Source organism: Hippoglossus hippoglossus, chromosome 15 (assembly GCF_009819705.1).
Source record: "Hippoglossus hippoglossus isolate fHipHip1 chromosome 15, fHipHip1.pri, whole genome shotgun sequence".
Classification (NCBI taxonomy): domain Eukaryota; kingdom Metazoa; phylum Chordata; class Actinopteri; order Pleuronectiformes; family Pleuronectidae; genus Hippoglossus; species Hippoglossus hippoglossus.
The window spans coordinates 23,914,641-23,934,995 of record NC_047165.1 but is presented as its reverse complement, the minus strand read 5'-3'; the positions used below and the strand labels follow the sequence as shown (position 1 = coordinate 23,934,995).

The following is a 20,355-nucleotide window of genomic DNA, read 5'->3' as shown; positions in this document are numbered from 1 at the left end:
CCTGTGAGGAGGACATGTATCACGGTGCTGCTGCAATCCTCCACCTCAACCCCCTTTCAAGTCCCCAGGCAGCAATAGGTACTCTTCAATTCTAGCTTTATTGCTGTTATCAGTTATTACATGCTGCCTGGGTGATGTCTCCTCCCCAGCTTTCCAGTACTCCCCCTCCTTCAATCCCTTGGACACATCTAAATCTTTCTATTACTGCCTATTCTACTACTGCTCTTTCCATTTTATTCTACACAAGATCCTGGGCTTTGTTATAGATCTTATGATGCTTAGTGGTTCAGCAACTTTGTCACAATATGTCGTAATGGTAGTATTTTTACAACCTCTGTGAGACATTTATATATCTTATTTTCCCCACGTTGATCCAGGGTTGTCATCTTCTGCCCTAAAAACAATGGTTAGTATTACACTAAATTCTAAGGTGAACATTTTCTTACTGAAAGGTCAGAATGAGACTGTGAATGTCCCAACAGTGATTGTCCAATCAAAGCTTACAGCCCGTTACCTAGTCACAGCAGGTTTGTCACGCATCTGTCTACACATTCAAATAAATAGTGAGACAATAGTAACAGAGGCACTCTGTATTTAAACAGTTGGGAAAGCTGCATCTTTTTTACATTGCCTTCCCAAAAGCAAAATTACAAAGGCCAAAGAATGAACAGGATTGAAGGAAGCACTTGCTCATAGTTTTGCTGGAAAGCAAAATCTGTTATCTGTTTGACAGCAAAATATTTTCAGTAAGATTTAGGAGACTGTTCTACTGTGCAGTCCCAACTGCAATAATAAGACTTTGATAGAGGAGTCATCAGAGCAAAAACCATGTCCTGCATCTTCACCACAAACCTCAGTGTCAGACGTTTGCAGAATAACATCTAAAAAAAATGGTTTTCATTAAATACCAGAAAATTCTGGACACAAAAAATCTCACCACCTGTAAAACCTGAACAAGATAATCATTTCTACAAAAGGATATTGTTCCTAAACACACCCCAAACTCCACAATCTACTAGATATACTCAAGAGGCACAAGCCAACAGGTTTAGTGATTGGCTCCAAAGTCCTGCAAACTACAGTAAATATCATTGAAAAACTGTGCATAGACCTTAAAAGAGCACTTCATGCAAGATGTCATGCACACAGCTCACCCACTGAGGAGGATGCTGACTTTTCATCTGACACCTGTTTTCTTTTATGCATTTTTCTATCTCTACAGGAATCAAGGAACATTGTTTTAGACATGACCATGTAGTTCCTTGGTAAATCTGTCATTGTTATCACTGTTAATGATGCTGTGCTATACTGGAAAGCTTGACAGGCTGTGAAACAGTGAGAAAAGCTTCACTTGTTTTTTTTATAATTAATTTGAAAGTGTGATTAATCACTGTCTTGACATGTGTATATAAAAAGCAACTCAACTGGAGAATTATGAGAAAGCCACTGAGCAGTTCCAAAGCGAGGAGCAGTTCCATTAAAGGTGCAGATATATAGTGGCAGAGAATGAAACACTATTACCACTCTGATTTATTCTATACATTCTATACAAAGAGTGAAAACCTTAAATATCTTTAGAGCGATGTTAACGTGCTTGCTGTGACTTGACAAAGAGCTGCAGGAGAAATGTGTAGAAAAATTCTGAAGATGTACTATTTGTCCCTATCTAAAATTCTATTAGTAATGGTATTTTGTCCTGAGGGTAGTGCTTTTATTATCACATTTTATGTCCATTGTTATTGATATGTTGGCCAATAAGAAATACCGACTTGATGATTGGGTAAGATAAGGGTGTTACTATAATTAAAGGGGACATAGCATGCCCATTTTACCACAAGTTGATATGGTTCCTTGGGGTCTTAATGAAATGTCTGTAACATACTAAAACAGCACCCTTTTTACCCTGTCTAAAACAGCCCTCCACAGAGTGACCTGTTTTGAGTGCCTGTTCCTTTAAATGCTAATGAGCCAGCTCCCCCCTCCCCCCTCCCCCCTCTCCCCCCATGATTTTAAACGATGTAAATTACATATTTTATAAAGCCCTTTGGAGAAAATTATTTTACAAGACAAGAATCAAATCACTACAGTAACGTTGAGTCATGGCCACTCACCTGTGAGGATAAATTCAACTGATTTCTTTTAGAGTTACTAAAAAGTCAAAAGTTGAATTTGTCCAGTATTTTGGTTTATAACCAAATACCTGTGAATATAAGCTATATGTGCTTCAATAGAATAGAATAGACTGTGAATGATGTGATGCGAGTGCTGCACCCCATCTTGAAAAATGTATTCCACCATATCTGATGACTATATATCCAGAGTGAAGCGAATCCAGTGCTCGTCATCGTGTTTGCTTCCATTTGGTTTATTAAAATGGAATGGAATGTGTGAAGATAAATGGTTTGATACCTGGACAGTCCATCTGGGTGGGGCTTGGCAGCAGTAGAAGATTTTGAGCCGCTCGGTCACGGGACAGCTCTTGTCTTCAAAGTGGTCGACCAAAGCCTGGAGAAGGAAAAGAGCAGATGAACGTCTGCAGCTGTGTCCATCACAAGATCTACTGTGTTCTTCAGACTATCACTGTATTTCACCATATTGAGATTTAGTTTACCAGCAGATTCAGTCTTTGCATGTCACTGGGTGACTCTGCCACCTAACTGAGATGGGATTACAGCAGATACAATACAATTCCCCCATTTCAACTGCACAAGTCTGATATATTCTGTGATCTGGCTCTGAGCTATTAACAGGGATACTGAATGGACCCAGGGGTCATTTGGTATTAAATGGACGATGACCAGGAAGGTTCAGCAAACCGACTCCTCTGAGCTTGACTTGTATGATCACCCACAGCCTTTCATCTATTACTGTCGTCTTCTATAGAAGAGAAACACATTCTTTCATTCATATAGGACAACACTAATTGTAAAAAGCTCATCAGTAGAGCTTCCTTCTTGTGGTTCCTTTTCCGCTTCAGGAAGTCACATACTCATACCTGCCACAATCCTGTGGCTGCCACAGAACGGCTTTATTAAATATGATAAAATATACATGGTTTACCCAAAAGTCTTGATATATCTTGCATATGTTTGAATACTGTGTGACGTAAAAGCCTCCATCACAAAATGAAACAGGAGACACTAAGGATTATTCACTGGGATTAACTATTTTGTCTCAATGGTATAAGCATAAGACAAACATAATGCCTCAGTCAAAGGGTGCAGGTAAGCCAGTAGTCAGTGCAAAAAGACCATGCTAATACAAAGTGACAACACAATGGTGAAACTCCTATAAAATATTTCAACCAAATCATTAACAATTCGAACAGTATTTCCCACTGATTGTGGATTACATTTACATTCAAAATCAATACATTAAAGAAAAGACATTTTCAGAGACATGAGACAAATATATTAAAAGGTTTATACGTCCGTTTCTTGGAAGGCAAACAATCCCACTAACACCTACAAACATTTGATGGGTCAAAGCTTTCACTACAAAACATTTTGGTAGCTGTCATCTATGGTACAATGTATACTGAGCATACTTGGCATAAATGTTTCTTTCAGTATACATTCTGTTCTCCCTCATCTCATTTGCAGACTAGCTACAGGCGCAGTGAATAAAATGCCTCCCAAAACAGTTTTGTAATCTTAACCTAAAGTAAACCTAAACACATCATTTATAATTATTGTAATGTCCTAGTTAAGTCAGTTTGCATCGTATGAAAATACTTTTTTAAAAATGTATTTATTTTTGTATAAAAGCCGTGCCCCTAGATTCTATAAGTTAAAAACTAACGTAAGTGTAGAGTCCTGTAAATCATTTTGTAAGTCCTTAGTTAGTCCATATCTATGTCTTTCCAAGACATTACCAGGAAAAATGAGAAAGTAGTAATGGAAAAACAATATTTTAAGCTCAAGCCATTTCAAATGTAGAATGCAGATGTAGACTGCAGCTTAATAACAAACACTGAGTAGTTGTAATTTGTGGGCTCAAATTGAACAATCTGTAATGCTGAAAATAGTTACCACATATTAATGCCTATCAGAGTACATGCAGTGTTTATTATTTATTATGTTTTGCACTGAAATAGTTCTATGCTGTTTGTATAGAGAAAAGAACGATGGAGTGTGGCTGATTTTTTAAATAAACATGGACCATTTCGAAGAAATCTCTCCAACTACATAAAGTATAACTAAGGAAATGACATTTACTGCTTACAACTTAACTGTCCAGAACTCGGCATCAAGCTGGAAAATATTTGGAGGAAAAAAAACAACCCATGTTTTATTTCTTTCAGTCTTCAGCCAGATGTCTGAGTCTCCTAACGTCTTCAATTTTCATACAGTAATTTCAAAATGCCGTCTGTGCTACGTATTTCAAGGATGTTATTGATCAACATCCAAAATAACAATCGGAGCTGTGGCGAATTAATGGTTGTTTGTGCTCAGGGTTGTTTTGAAAAAGAACAAGGTTACTCAATAACTCACTGGCACTGTGAGTGGAGTCGAGCTCTGCTGCTCTTTGTTAATGTACTCACGAGTAGTCTGGTTCTGTGAAGTCGGGGCTTAAACACTCACACAGATACAATGGCCTGAGTATATAAGAGTAGTGTCAACGTGCGTCAAAGTGCGTCAACCTTACTTGATGTGGGCGTAACTCTTTCCAAGCCACATGATTGGTTCGGCGCAGCGCTATGCTCATTATCATTGGCTGTTCGTGTTGAGTCCTATCGACGTTATATCAACGTGTCTTAAATTTCTATAGAGGAAAAGTTATATCGCGCTAAATATCTTGACCTGTAAACTGAGAACTCGGAAATGGTTCCACAATTATGTTTTTATTCTGTTTCATGATAGCAGCCCCAAATGATCCCCTGGTGCCTGAGGACGATCTCCTTCCTGTATTAGACATGAAATGACATTGATGAATGTATTATAACTTATAGTTGGCACCTCAGGTCTCATTGCCATCTTGTATTTGTGACTCTAAAACTGCAACACTCAACTTTAATTGCTGGCATATTAAACGCAGATCCAAAATGTAATTCTCCAAGAGCGTTGAAAAATTCTTTCTCTGGACGGTAGGTGCTTATGAGCCAAAGCACTGTCTGCAGTGTGTGCACCTTTACTTTTCCATGAGTAGTAATAACTTTTTCCAGAAACTGTGGTTTTTGTGGAAATTTGATACATAAGTAGAAAAGGCAGATTGTGTAAAAAAAAAAGGTATGTGAAAAAGGTTTACAGTTCTGTGAAGGCTTGTGCTCTTCATGAATCTATAAATACAGCACCCCCCCCCCCCCCCCCCCCCCCAACCCATAAACATGTGTCCTTACCTGAGTTTGCATCATGGCTCTCTCAACACAACGAGACCGTCCTTTTTCCAGTTTGGTCCTGAGGCAAAGCGCTGTGACTTCTACCGCCCAGAACTTGGGCTGGGACAGGATACACTGCAGAAGGACATGGGGGCGGGAGGCAAAGTCAGATCATCTCTTATGTAGCATCAAATCATTCAGGATGAAAACTATAAACTGGAACTACAGTTTGTCCGATTACAGTTAGTTAAAAGAAGTTATTTAAAAATAATTTAGGGAGTTCTGTCATTACCAATGCTATGGTCAAACCTATGATTGTCCTGCCTTAAATAATGCTCACCGTTAATGTATAAATTAAAAAGACAGGATGTATAAATGGTTGTAATAAATTCAGTATTATGCTAACTCAGAGACTTCACTACATGAAATAATTCCTTCTTTTTTTTATTGCTGTTAAGTGACCCTCAATGAAAGACATCTTCACAGTAAAAAGTCTGACAGGAAAAGAAAGGTGCGTGCACTCGGAGCTGGTAGAAGTCTTCATGTGAAACACTTGCAGGAAGATTCATGATGGCAGCAACATGACAATCATCATGTCCTTTTGACTCTGTAGCAATTCACCCTCTTTACTGTACTATATAAACAAGGAGGAAGCATTGAGCTTGCATTGAGCAGGGAACAAGAGAGACAAAGGTTGTATCTGATATTGGAAAGATCAAAAAAGAGACCAGGTTCCAAATACACTTGAGGTAAATAAACCATGATTTGATCATCGACTCTGTCTCTTCACTCTGTAATCCCAAATGAAAATTAAAAAGCATCACAAGAGAGCTGTTACCACTCTCTCCCATTCCATGATTCCACATATAAGCTCCATCACAATGGCTCTTGATGCGCATGCGATGATGCATTATGAATGAAGTCCATTATTTTCTGAATGCATTCAGACTGATTGTCCTCAGACAGCCTCAGGCGTTATCATTGAACATAAAAAGTTCACCCCAGTGAGCTGTAGACCAGGGGGGCTCCGCTGCCAAGAAACACATTCAACACAACTACCCATGAGTCTCAACAGCATCCTGGTAGTTCTCCCTACTGCTACAGAAGAGGGAATTTAAATCCTGAACTTCCCAAGTAACAAACAGTGTTGCTTACTCCCATTTCTTGTCTCTGCTTAGATGGAATAAAACCCAAAGTATTCAAAGGAAATACAGCTGAATCCTGCAGAGATCTTGACAGCCTGCAACCTGGGGGAAAGCAGTGACACCCACGAACACATCCCCCTCTCAGAGCAGAGAGCAGCATGGGGCTTAGCTGTCTGCTGTGCACTTCAATGAATCAAGCAGCCAGCTTGAGTGAGATCACATAATTAACAATAGTTATTGCTGTCTTTATCTGTGTGCTGTGGTGATAAACTGTATGATGGTTGGGACAGCTGCGTGGCTTAGGTTTAGATGAGCTGATTAAAGGGGGAGGCATTAAGGAGATATACCAGCAGGTAGATGAAAGGGAAGACGACTTTATCTTGTCAACCTACAACAACATACAAAAAATGACCCAGTCTATGATGATGATACAAATATGCGATGAAAGTGTTGATGAAAAAGCAACCTTAGACCACTACGACAGGAAATGATTGTTATTATCCTACAGGCTACAGTGGATTACAAACTCTGCTGAGAATTACTTAATGAGAAAAATAGCTTAATAATTAAAAATATGTTTTTACTGGATCGCAACAGCGGCGGCCAGCCCTGCACAGGAGGACTGAGAGTGGGCTGCTAGCAACTGGGCAGACTGGTAAAAGGGATCTGTCAGATCTCATGTGTGGGCTGGTGCTCCTGTCAGTGTAAGAGCATCTGAGTAAGAGGGTGTTAAGTGAACTCAGTTAACCTACAAACATGTCTGCGAACAGCTTTGCATGAAAATACAATGAAAAACTGTGTCTTCCATGTGACTGAATAAAGTATAGAGTGGCACTGAAGAAAGTCGATTATAAACTCCATGTTTCTCTGAAGTTTTGTGTGATGTTGTAAATATAAATGATGGTACACTAAGACAGTTGAGTTGGAAACACAATAAAACAATAAAACAATAAAACAACATAACCATAAAATGCCTTCATACTGCTCGTGTGGTGTCATCCAGGTGTCCAGAAGCCCTGTCATTCATATTCGACTCGAAACGACATCATTTAAGTTTTTAGCCTAAATGTCTCCGATATCTTCCGACGATGTGCATTCAGGGACCGTCGGAAATGCTAACGTCCGCTAGCTTAGCCACTTCTGGTGGACATTTAGACTTAAAACTTGGAGTAAATGACCTTGTGTCAAGAATATGAATGTCGGGGGTGAGTAGGTATGAGTGAATTTTCATTTCTGGGTGAACTATCCCATTAAGTTGATGAATATCTCCTCAGTTTAGCAAATATTGGATTCTAAACTATTGTATTAGACAAGTTGACATAGTTTGTACCAAGTTCCACAGCCACATCCAACAAGTGCCCACAAATCTCACACTGATACGCAAATGTCAAACTCATGTTGAAGTTAGGTATAGCATCAGGGGATCACCAAAGTCAGAAGGATTCATCCTCTGGTGACTATCATTGGTCTCTAAAGAACTTCTCTGAACAAACCTGTCCCATAGTTGTTGAGATATTCAAGTCTGCATCAAAAGAGGTGGAACGACGACATACAAACTGCCATCTTCAGAGCTTTGCTGCCAGCATTACAAAAATCCTTTCAGTGACATTTAGTCTTTGTCATGAAGATCAGAGCTAGAAGCACGTAGAAAAGTCAGCAGAATAAGACCATCATCTTCAGTGTCTGCAAACACTCATTTGAGAGTAATTGAAGAGACGAGAAAGCGTTCTATATTCTGAGCACGTCTCTAAACCACATTGTGACTCAGTTTAGAGGAGACACAGTTTGTTCGGGAGCAGACTTGACAGGGTGAGGAATAATTTGTTTTGAGGTGCTGGGTATGGTGATCAAAACTGAGCAGACGTGAGCGGCATCCAGACTGAACCCTCTGGGACAGGCAGCACAGTGTTCTCTGAGCTGTGTAAACACATTCAGATGTGACAGAAGAGACATGGCAAACTGTGTGAGGTGGAAGCATCACTGAATTATGTGGATTGGCTTCAAGTCTTCAGTGGAATACAGAGAATATACAATCTGTTTGTCATTAATGACAGAGTACCACAGACTGGGGCAGTTATTTACCTCAGTATAATATCAATTTACACAACCCCCTTTTTTGCAGTTTTTTTTTGTATTCTTGCTGTTGTCCTTGCATCTATTATGTTCACACATTTAAAGTATTCCAGCGACTCAAAGTGACTTATACCTCATGATTTAGTCAAAATGTGAATTGACAGAAATTGCTTAGAGTAACCAAATGGAAATGATTAGTGACTAGGGATGTCATGATAACAACAATTTTGTAGTCGATACCAAAATTTCAATGATTCAGTATCCAATTCGATACCACAGCAAAAAAACTAAAAACACAAAATAAAATCCCATTTACTTCAACACACAAAAATATTAGCACATACAAAAAACAACAGTGGCTACCCTAACTTCTGATTAGTGTTGGTGTTTATTGTTAACGTGTAAGGTGAGCCCAGATCGGGGGGGGGGGGCACCACCAAAGTTGGAGTTTAGAGACTCAGACACGAAGAAGCCTTTTCCCACAACACAACATATGACAAAGAAGCTAGAAGATGGTTTATTATTAATATCATTATTAACTGGTTACGGAAACACCCTCGTTCCGGGTGTGACATTTTCATTCGATACTAAAAAAGTTGCTTTATGGCATTCAGGTTAGGAAGCAAAGAAACCCGATTCATATTTTTAACACATCTTCAAGAATAATATCGACAGAGTGTTTTGAAAGTGAAATCAACAACTTGTGCCTTACCCAAAGATTGGGTAATACATCAGCACTACCTCCAGATGGTCCACCAGGAAGGCGATGAAGTTCGAGTATTGATGAAGACTGCAAGATATGTGACAACCATCTAACCAGCCTGCAGATTCCTGGATCTACATGTAGGCTGGGAAGATGCCTGCTCACAGAGCCAGCAGCTGCCTGTAGCAGGTTTCCCATTGTATGAAACAATACAACAGCTAGCTCATCGGTCAAACTGAGCTCACAGCTGGAAGGATCCATGATGACCACAATACGAATTTTGAGACAGTGAGTGCAAAACAAGTGAAACATGAAGAATTACACATATATGTTGGATCTTCTGATCAAAATCGAGGACACAGAGATTAGGTTAAGGCCTCGTCTACACTCCTGCAGATATTTTTTTGAATAGAAATCTCCCCCTCCATTTAAAATAAATCTCCATCCACATTTTGTTTGACAGAATATCCCTGTCCAGACATGAAAAACAAAAAACAATTACAAATGCTCCAACAAGCATGACTGGCGGATAGGTGGCGATGACGTCTACATAAATAATCCGTCAAATATCCAAAACAACATTGTCAGTATACTCAGGGATCCTATCGAGTGAACTTCTTATTGTTTCTGTTGCACAGCAACAGGGAAGGTACAAAATAAGCTGTGACGTCATTGTTTCCTAAACACTCCATTTTACATGCACCCACAGAAACTTGAGTTTTGAAAATCTGCACTTGGGAAGGCATTTGTGAACATCTTTTAAATGTTCTAATTACTTAAAACATAATTTATGTTGTAGTTGAGCTGACAAACCTTTTCCTCTGTGTTTGGGCCAGTTGTCAACACATAAATGCCAATGTATTATCAATGTGAGTGTACGTTTGATTTATCCAGAGGAAGGTTAGCCCTGGCTCAGCTGGTATCACTTAGTTGGGTCACCCCCAAACCAGTTTAAGAGGCTTGCCTGAGAGAGGTACCACCATGTCTTGCTTTTTGAGCTGGCACCGAAGCCTCTCTGGAGGGAGCCCATTCATCCCTTTTATCTACTTTCTTACATTTCGTAGCTGTTTGAGATTGGCTCTTATCTCCAATTTGCCAATCTTAATCTGTAGATGTGCCAACTATGGCAGCCGAGACAAAGAGAGCCCCATCACACCCCCAGTGCAGGCCCACACACATAAAACTTTTAACCACAAAGTATTAAGGTATCAAACTTGCAGCAGAAAGTGTGTATCATAAAAAAAGACAATAACCTTCCTATAACTCTGAGCTAAGCTCCAAGACAATAAACATAAGAGACAATAAGAGTGCAGTGTTTTCTTGAGACCGACCATAATACACGATAAAATACTTAAGAACATCCAATATGAGCATAAGAAGCTTGTGTCATTTAGTACAAGTACTTGTAACCAGCAGGAATTGAACAAAAGCCAATAAGCCAATGGATGTAGATCCAGGTAAATGATGTTTTTTTCAGTATCAGTGATTAGCATCACTTACTTCACATTTCAACCACACAAGTTGGACTGTGGGTCTGGGTGGAAGGAAACATTGAACAAAACGCTGGATTTCTCTTTTTTGTTCATAAGAAATCTCCACAGGGCACCTTTTAATATATTCAGTTCAGCGTTGAATCCTAAATGAAGTCTAAATTAAGTTTGTTATGGCTGCAAACTATCATTTTTTGGTGGGGATCAATACTTTGATACTCTCTGCAGCCAATATGGTTTGACAATTCCTCCTCAACAAGGCAAAAGCAACAACTGTTTTCAATAATCCCTCAAAGGAAGTTTTGCTTCACATGTTGGCTATTGCACACTGCTAAGAGCAGATGTGCATAGTTTTATGTGCCACATAATAATATCAATATTGATCCTGACAGTATCAATATATCGATATTGATACTGTCCCAAACTCAAGTTCAACCAAACTACAGGTGTAGCAACATCATGTTAAAATGCATCGCAATTGTTCTGTGTGTTCACTGTTTTCTAGACTAGTAGACTTCAGTCACAGTGATGCAATTTGGTTCCAGATTTTTCTCTGTGTGAAAAGAATCCAAACAAACTTTATAAACTCATCAACAGATGGTAAATGGTCTGTATCTATAAACATGCTTTTGTAGTCTTGATGACCACTGAACGCTCTTTACAGTCGTTTGCCATCCACCCTCCTCACTCCCCCACTGAACTGCGATCACTTCGCGTTGACGGTGGACATGGCACCCGTGCTGTGCTTGGGGTTTGCTTTGAATTTGTTTGGTTCACTCACAAGTTTATGAGACACGATAATCGGCTCAGAGAGAAACCCACAATAGCCAATGAGAGCAAGCTGGGAAGCGTCACAAACCGGATGTAGCGTACTTGTATAGCTGACTAAAAAACAACACTTCATTTCCATCTCACCTCCAGCTCGCGCTGCAAAATGTTTAAGCTAATTCCGACTTCTCAGCCATGATTTCATCCATAGTTTTTTTTATGTTTTTCGCTGCACAACGTCAATCCTCCTCCATGTTTGTTTTTCTTTTGAAGTCATGTTCAGTCACGTTTGTTTCCACACTCCAGTTCAGAAGGTGACAGGAATGCACCTAAAGGTTGTTTGCCAACCATCATAAAAAAAAAAAACTGAAGAAGAAGATATTGCGAGTTTCTTTAAGATTCCAAATCTGGAATCGCAACTGTGAAATTGTTTCTAACAAAATGCCAGTGTGTGGTCTTACGTTCTGGCCAAATCATGTGTGTGTGTGTTCTGAAGATTATAGAGAAGAATACAGATATATTATAAGTACTAACAAAGCAGGTATGAGCATCTTTTGCAAGGGGTTGAACTAAAACCAAGAGGTTTTGTTTGTGAGCTCGGCTGCGAGTGCATGGTAACTTTTCCAATGGAAGAGATGGTTAGCTGGGATTCCTGTCTGCAAGAACAGAACAAGTTGCCTGTAAATCGGATCTCATTCTACTGTTTGTCCAGCTTAGAAATCCAAACCATGTCCAAATCAATGAGTCTTTTGCAGGCTGTTGCCTAATTGATTGACTACTGTAATGAATGTTGATCCAAATACAAAAGAAATATCGGTTTATCAGCCAGCCCAATGAGTAGGGCTGTGCCCAATGAGTAGGGCTGTGCCCAATGAGTAGGGCTGTGCCCAATGAGTAGGGCTGTGCCCAATACCATTTTGGAGGGTTTGGCACTTCAGTAAGAATGACCAGCATATATTCAGACTTGATCATTATACTTTGTTTGTGTGAGCATCTTAGGAGTTGCAAGATGGATATTTAAGTTTTTTTCAAATGACTTTCCAATTTTCTTAAATATTAACCAACAATATAGGTGTATATAAATGTATTATTTATATGCATTATATTTATTATCAAATATAGGACTGTGCCCTGAGAGAAATCAAAGTAAAAAACAAAAACATGTATAAAGTTTACATTAAAGTCCCTCTTCATTGTTAATGCCATTTATGGTTTAAACATACTGACAGTAGTCATTGTGGGAGTGATAGTAGAGCCTGTAACATGACAAAATTATAGTTTTCATCCTTACTCACACTCTTCCACCTTACTCCTCTTTAATTGACCAGGTTGTGTCAAAGAGAGGAGGCAGGCAAGAGATGGATGAAGCTCAAACAGCAACTTAAAGTCTTCTCAGAGAGTGACATCAATGTTATATTAATGGTGGGAAACTAATTGAATTTAAATCCAAAAATGTTAAATCTCTGATGCAGGTCTGTGATAACGTCTGTGGGGTGCCTTGTGAGATCAAAGTTTTTCTAAAATTATGATAAATATAAGTCTTGATAGAGGGCTCAATGGGGTCATTAACAAGAAAATCAACCAGTGATGAGAGATATGCAAAGATAAGATGATGCAGAAATATAAAATTCGGTGCTTCATTTCTCAACCAGACAAGAAATGCCAAGTCTTATCAACACAAAGCTCCCTGAGCCGAAGCTGAGATCTGGTTCAGTCACCAGCCAGGATCACGTGTCTCTCTGATCAAACCCCTGTTGTGATATCCTGACTGTTCTGTGGCCTCTCGCAGAAGAAGAGCGGCATGGAATAAAAACAGAGACAGTCTGAACGGTGGGGAGAGGAGAGGACAAGTCGTCAAGCCCCGTCTCCAGGAGATTAGCAGTTTCAGTAATGGTTTCTGTGCATCAAGTGTTTTATGGTCAGTTACTTAGTTCTTTTTATAGTAAATGTAATATTACTGCCATCATCGTTCTGAATACACACAGATGTCTGAATCCACAACCACATGAAGTTATGGAGTTGTGACTATTAACAGCTGAAAAACATCCAGGAATTTTTTTCCTTTACTTGGGAAAGCAAAAAATAATTCTAACAAAATTAATAGCAAGCTTGGATGAGATCACCAGGTGTACAGTTTGAGAGCGATGCTTCCAACTAGGCACAACGGATACCTGCACCAAACTACTGCATGTGCCAAGTCACCCAATAGATAATGAAATATTTCCCCATATAATTGAAATCTTTGAACTGCTCATGATATAAAATGAAAGGATTCATCCTCCAGCTTAAATATCTGACGCAAACTTCAACTATTATTTGTCAACCATCAAAACATTTTATAAATACTAGAAAACTGAGAAAAACTGATCTCTTTCAAATTTCGGAATCAATGGTGGACATAAACTGAACGTACAAAGGCAATCTGACAACATCCTATGAATCCAAAATGGTTAATTTAATTTATTTTGTTGTTGATATCTGAGATGCAAGGATTACATGTACATGTCAATTCTGCAATGGTTCTCACTGCAGACACACTGCTAATCTAAATTTAGCCTTTTGAGAGGCTTAAATAAAACAGGCCCATTAAATATTTTGTTACCTCAGCTTCATTTTCTTGTCATGTATGATTAATAATTCCATAATAATCCTTATCCTATTAAGAATATAAGGACAAACAACCCAAACCAGCCGAACTTGAAGTTGTTCTTAAAAGTTCCAGATCCCTCCTCTGTCTAAACAAACCGAAACCTTTCAGCTACAAGTCTGTTTTATATTTGACTCCAACATGCAGCCATGCAGATCACACAAATCTATTCTGTTTGTAGGAAACTGTCTCGAAAACATGAATCAAGGCCTCGAGTTTCATTAAGAACATTGAGCACTTTGAAGCACCTCAGCTAACATGCAGATCGGCCAAAGCTTTGCTGAGTTGATGAATCAGTTTGCAGTCAGGTTAGTAGCTCTGTGAGGCTGTACTTTGCCTAGCCAGTGAGCTAACCTGGTAACAATAACAATACTGATCTGCTCATGTTGAACAGGTATACAGTTTACCATATAAAGTGCCTTAAGAATGCAAACATTTAGTATTTTGCATGGACAAAGTGCAGCAGGGGCTGATGGGAATGTCATGGACATATTGAAACTTAACACGATGACAGCATTAAATAAAAAGTAACAGGATCACTGAAGGCATTACAATTCACTATGAGAGGAACATGTGTTCGAAATATACTATTTATAATAGTCTAGATATTTGATGGCATGAAAAAATGACTGACTAACGCCCGACATCTTATTTATAAATTACTTAGACCTTTTACTGTGGCAAACTGTGGTCAGGTACATCCAGTTTGCTTTAATTATCCTTGAGGTGCATTTACAACTTTTTGGCAACCCCCTGTGGCAAACTGAGTTCAGTAGACAAAGTTTAGAAAAGCACACAGTTTTGTTTACAGTTTACACTACATGTCAGATAGAAAACCAAGCCATGACTTTGAAGGAACTCTCTGTAGACCTGCATGATAAAACTATGGTGAGGCATCGATCAGGCATGAGTATAAACATTTTCGTGACATGGAAGATGTTTGGAACCAAAATTCCACCACAGTGGAGTGCTAGTGAAGACCTCCTTCTCTCTCTCGCCCTCTCTCTCTAAACAGTAAAACATAACATTTTGATGGTCCAAACATGTATGAAAAGACCCCAAATGATCACTGTAAGTAGAGCTGAGCATGGCTTCCTGGGTGTCTGCCCCGGACTTGGTGGCGCTGTGGCCAGGCATCGATCAGGCATGAGTATAAACATTTTCGTGACATGGAAGACGTTTGGAACCACCTAAACCCAAACCTAAGTTGACAGACCAATAGGAAAGAAGGGCCTAGGACAGTAAGGTTTGCAAGAACCCAACGGTCACTCCAACAGAGTCCTCTGAGTCACAAGTCCTCTGCAGAGATGGGAGACCCTGCTGGAATCATGTCCATCTCAGCAGCTCTCCATTAATCCGTCCTTTATGGTACAGAAGTGAGACAGAGGCTACTTTAGGGGAAAGCCATGAGATAGTCCACTTGCAGTTTGCTGAAGGGCATTTAAAGGACTGTGAGAAAATGAGGAAAATATTATCTGTTTTAATGAGACAGAAACTGAAGCGTTTGTCCAGAACTCCAAGCACCATGTCTGATGAACACCAGGCAGTAATATTAGTACATGGTAATACCATCCCTACCCCTTCAGTTTTTCATTTTTTAAAAGTTTGCAAAACGGTTTTCACTCGTCATTGTGGACTTTTGATTGCAAATTGAAAAGGGGAATGTGATTCTTGTTTAGTTTTTGTAAAATGCAGCGACATGAAATATGAAGACAGTTACACTAATACTTTCTGAATGCACTGTAGGTGGAATCAGCAATGTAACTTATTCCATGTCTGAAAGTGCTTCTATAATAGAGACATGCACAAGTCTGTAAAAGGCAGCACTGCTTCTTCTATAAACATCAGCACCTCTCTGAAACAGTGTTGTGAACATTAGCATTATTAAAAGGTAGGATTTCTTTCATGGATGTTTCATTAGGCTGAATTAGTTTGAAAAACTGTAGCTAATAATCTGGAAACTGAGTGCATATGACTACTGGGTTAAATACAGAAAAACCAAACTGCAAATGCATGGAAATCTGTTGGTTTTATCACAGATTTAATGCAACCAAACACAACCGGGGCATCGGACAAAGACTCACATTTGTGAAGGCTAGGAGTTCCTCTTCAGTCAGTCTGTGGACGGGGTTATTCTTCTGGAAGTCAGTGCTGCAAAACCACACAGGAAATACATTGTGAAAAACTGACCCCTGAAGAAAACATAGCTGCTCATTTCTTTAGATTAGTGAGTCACACAAATGACTTCATGGTGTGTATTTGTAATCAATGACTATAAACAAAATGTTATTGATATGTACATGCTGTACTAAATTTCATGGCAACCCATCCAATATTCCTTTATAATTTATTCCGATATTTTAGTGTTGAATAGAGAGCGGGACAAATAACTGACAGCCGACCTTTGGAATTGTATATTGAGAATTAAGATAAAAACCAATAAGCTTTTCTTTATTGGGGCTGACTTCTTGGATTTGGATGAAATTTGGATTAGATAATAGTTACAAACATGACTTTACTTTTACTTGCTCTTTTAAACAGTGTTAAAGATTCTACCAGGTTAATATAATACAGGAAGTTGGCTGAGTCCTTTAATACATCTTGACCCTTTACATTCAAACCTCCGTCCAGTCAATTCATTAGCATAATTAAATCCCTGCAATACTCTGGCAATCTGTCCAGGGATTGGATGGGATGAGGGAGGAGGGCAGGGATGGAAATAATTCAATAGCTTTCTGAATAACGTTTTAATTTCCTCAAGTATAAAAGCCAGTTGGTGTTTATCATAAACCTCAATATAACAGAAGAACAATTGGAGCCGAGACACAAAGACACTTCAGCTTATGGCTATCAGCCAATAAGACGAACTGTTCAATTCCACAAATCAATCTCAACTCAAGTTCTAAACACTAACTTTCACAAGCACCGCTCAGTCAGTCAAATGTTCTTTTCACAACACTTTTAGAAATATCCTTGTAAACTTAAGTTCAAGGTCCCCTTACTAACTGAGCTTTCAGTCGTATCCCATGGTCTTTATTAGGGCTGCACAATATATCTAAAATGTACCGTCATGGTCAATATACAGTACATAATGCAAAAGACTGCTTGAACTGCCATAAATGGTGTTCAGGTCATTGACGGGGTTTTCCTGCATAGAGAATTGCGAGCCGCGTCTGCCAAAATTCCACCACAGTGGAGTGCTAGTGATGACCTCCTTCTCTCTCTCGCCCTCTCTCTCTAAACAGTAAAACATAACATTTTGATGGTCCAAACATGTATGAACAGACCCCAAATGATCACTGTAAGTGCACTAAGTAGAGCTGAGCATGGCTTCCTGGGGGTCTGCCCCGGACTTGGTGGCGCTGTGGCCAGGCTGTGCGCCCTCTCCCTCGGGCTGTGAAGCAGTCTGTGGTTCCTGCGTCAGGTGGAATTTTTGCAATAAAACTATGTGGTTGGAGTGGAAATAATGCATTCCATTTTTTCAGTGTCTGCATGGGCTACTCACTGTTTTGAGCAGCGATCCCAAAGCAGAAATATTTTAACAACGTGCGGCTGTGGTTGAGGGGGGAAAGCGGTCGTCCTCTAACCAGAAGGTCGGCGGTTCGATCCCAGTCTTCCCCATCTGCATGCCAAAGTGTCCTGAAGCCCAAATTGCCACTCTTAGAAAAAAATGGGATGCCCATAGATGGACTGTATGAATGTATATATGAATGGCAAAAAAACAACAACTGCACTGTAAAGTGCTTTGAGTGGTCAGCAAGAGGAGAAAAGCTCTATATAAATACTGACCATTTCACCATTTCACCATTGAAGATCAACTTTCAAGTAAACACAAACAAATGAGAACACCTAAAAGTTCTCAAAAAACTAACATATAATCTAGAAAGTGGACCTTTAGTTGAGACTGTTTAGTCAAACTGCTTTTTGCAAAGTCAAGAGTGAACTTTAAAGCTAAACTGATCAAATTTGATGTTAAATATTAATTAGTAACAGTGTGAGCTTTAAAAAGTATCTAACCTAAAGGGTAAAGGTAGGAGCAGCCGAGAGCTCAGCATATCCACAGAGAGAGAAAAGACAATCCACACAAGGTCACATTCTCAGAGTTATGAAGGACCATAGAGATCTCAGTTTTTGTTCCTCTAGACCAGGGACTCTTCAACTTTTTAAGCCCTAAGCTAAATTTGAATAAAAGATAATGACATCCTGGGATGTGTTGTCATTAATGCAAGAAGCACCGACTATGAAGAGGCAATAAAATACATCAAGCTGTGGTCGGACCACTTAGATTTTAGACACTAAAACTTTAGCTACCACTAAGAAAGTCTCTGATTACACACTGACACCCTGTCCACATCGTACATATTACATTTACATTTGTAAATGGTCCATGGTCTGTATTTGTATAGAGCTTTTCTAGTCTTGATGACCACTCAAAGCACTTTACAGTACAGTCATGCCATTCACACACACATTCATACATACAGTGCATCTACGTGCAGCAATTTATATTTTTTTCTATGAGGGGCCATTAGGGGGGCATCTTGCCCAAGGACACTTCGGCATGCAGATGGGGCAGACTGGGATTGAAACGCCGACCTACTGGTTGGAGGGCGACCACTGTACCCCGCTCAGCCACAGCTGCCCCAATCTGACTATAGAAATGGTCCCATTTTAACTAGTGTTTCTCTCCAGAGGTCTTTATTGTAGATATGTACCTGACTTTTTATTTCTGTCAAAGAGCACAGGTCACTGTTAACTTCATCTTCCCCTTTGCTCTGACACCATATACTAATAATCCATTATTAGAATATGAGCATGTGTCTCCTGTTTTCCACACACTTCCTTTCTAAACTGTGCTATGCCTCCACTGTGTATCAACTAGATATTGATTCATACCAAGGCAAGTCAGCGTAGGAGAAAAGCTATATCCTCTCAAATCTTCGTACATGGACCTGGTAATGACTCCAGTGAACTGGATAGCTCTGGTTTGTTAGCTGTATGGAAGACTTAAGAGGTACAAGATATTAATTTCTGATGTGGTCTTGGAGCAACATGCAGGTGTGCTGATCTACCATTCATGTAGACAGACCTGGTACTCATCAATCATCACCTAGCAATCTCCCTCACTGCTCCAATGACCTTCACTTGACTGCTCGGGTTCCAGCAGCAGCAGCATGGCAATTAATCACCGACTCGCTGTGAAGCTTACTGGTATTGGGTTGAGTGTCTTATATTCACCCTTTTCTGGATGGAACCACCACAACAAAAAGATTTAGAGTACGTTAGCAACAAATCCAGAGCAAAACCACAGGTCCTAAATATATAGTTGAGATCTGCAAAAAACAACCATTCGAATATATAGTTAAAACCCACCAAAATCTATTAAGTATAATAAAAATGTGTCTCAAGTCTAATTACAAAGAATACATTTTGTCAGATACACAAAACTCATGCATTTCAGAGTTTGATTTTTGCACAGAAGTTTGAAAATTGTAAATAACATAGGCGTAGTTGTTTTTATATATATATATATATATGCCGTAAAATTCCCCAACATGTGGAAACCGACTGTGATGGGAAATACCAGTGCTCTTCCTCTTTTACTCGGTTCTGTGTTGACCTTTTCTCCTGGCACTAATACGAGCTATGGTTTAACAAAGTGTTTGTCTGGAGGTGAGGCTGCCAGACAGCTGGTTTTCTGTTGTGACGAGTTACAATAAGAAAGAACAAAAAAAAAATCAAAAGAGGATAACAAAATCTGAGTAACGAGCTTTTCAATTCTATCTAAATAATGTGATAAGACAGTCAAAGTGACACAGAAGGGAAAAGGAATCACAAATAGGACATATTTATGCTTAGGCAGATTGATCCAAATTGGAGGATGGTGTGAAATATTTTCAATCTTTGAAATTTCTCTTGACATGTGTTAGATAAACTAATAAACCCCGGTTTCTGTAAAACCATCCACCATTTTTGAGTCCAGGTGACTGGTAGATTAGTATGATATACACTTTTTTAAAGCAGCTTTACTTGGTCAGTATTGATATAATGCTTTTCTAGTGTTGATGACCCTTAAAAGCACTTTACAGTGCAGTTTTGCCATCCGCATACTCAAATACACATTCATACAGGGAATCTATGTGGAGCACTTTCTTTATCATGCATCAATCATACACTGCCAGCATGGCCATCAGGGGCAATTTGGAGTTCAG

The 20,355-nt window shown here is 39.3% G+C and overlaps 1 protein-coding gene across 1 annotated transcript in view; it reads right to left on the bottom strand.

Moving 5' to 3' along the window:
- The window catches only part of ttc27 (tetratricopeptide repeat domain 27), a 68,283-nt gene that overhangs the window by 20,934 nt on the left and 26,994 nt on the right, over positions 1–20,355 (bottom strand). Inside the window, exons 9-11 of the mRNA XM_034608303.1 lie at positions 16,228–16,294; positions 5,339–5,452; positions 2,410–2,505 (exon numbers count right to left, since the gene is read on the bottom strand). Coding sequence (XP_034464194.1) covers positions 2,410–2,505; positions 5,339–5,452; positions 16,228–16,294 — 277 coding nt within the window. The remainder of the gene's footprint in view (positions 1–2,409; positions 2,506–5,338; positions 5,453–16,227; positions 16,295–20,355) is intronic.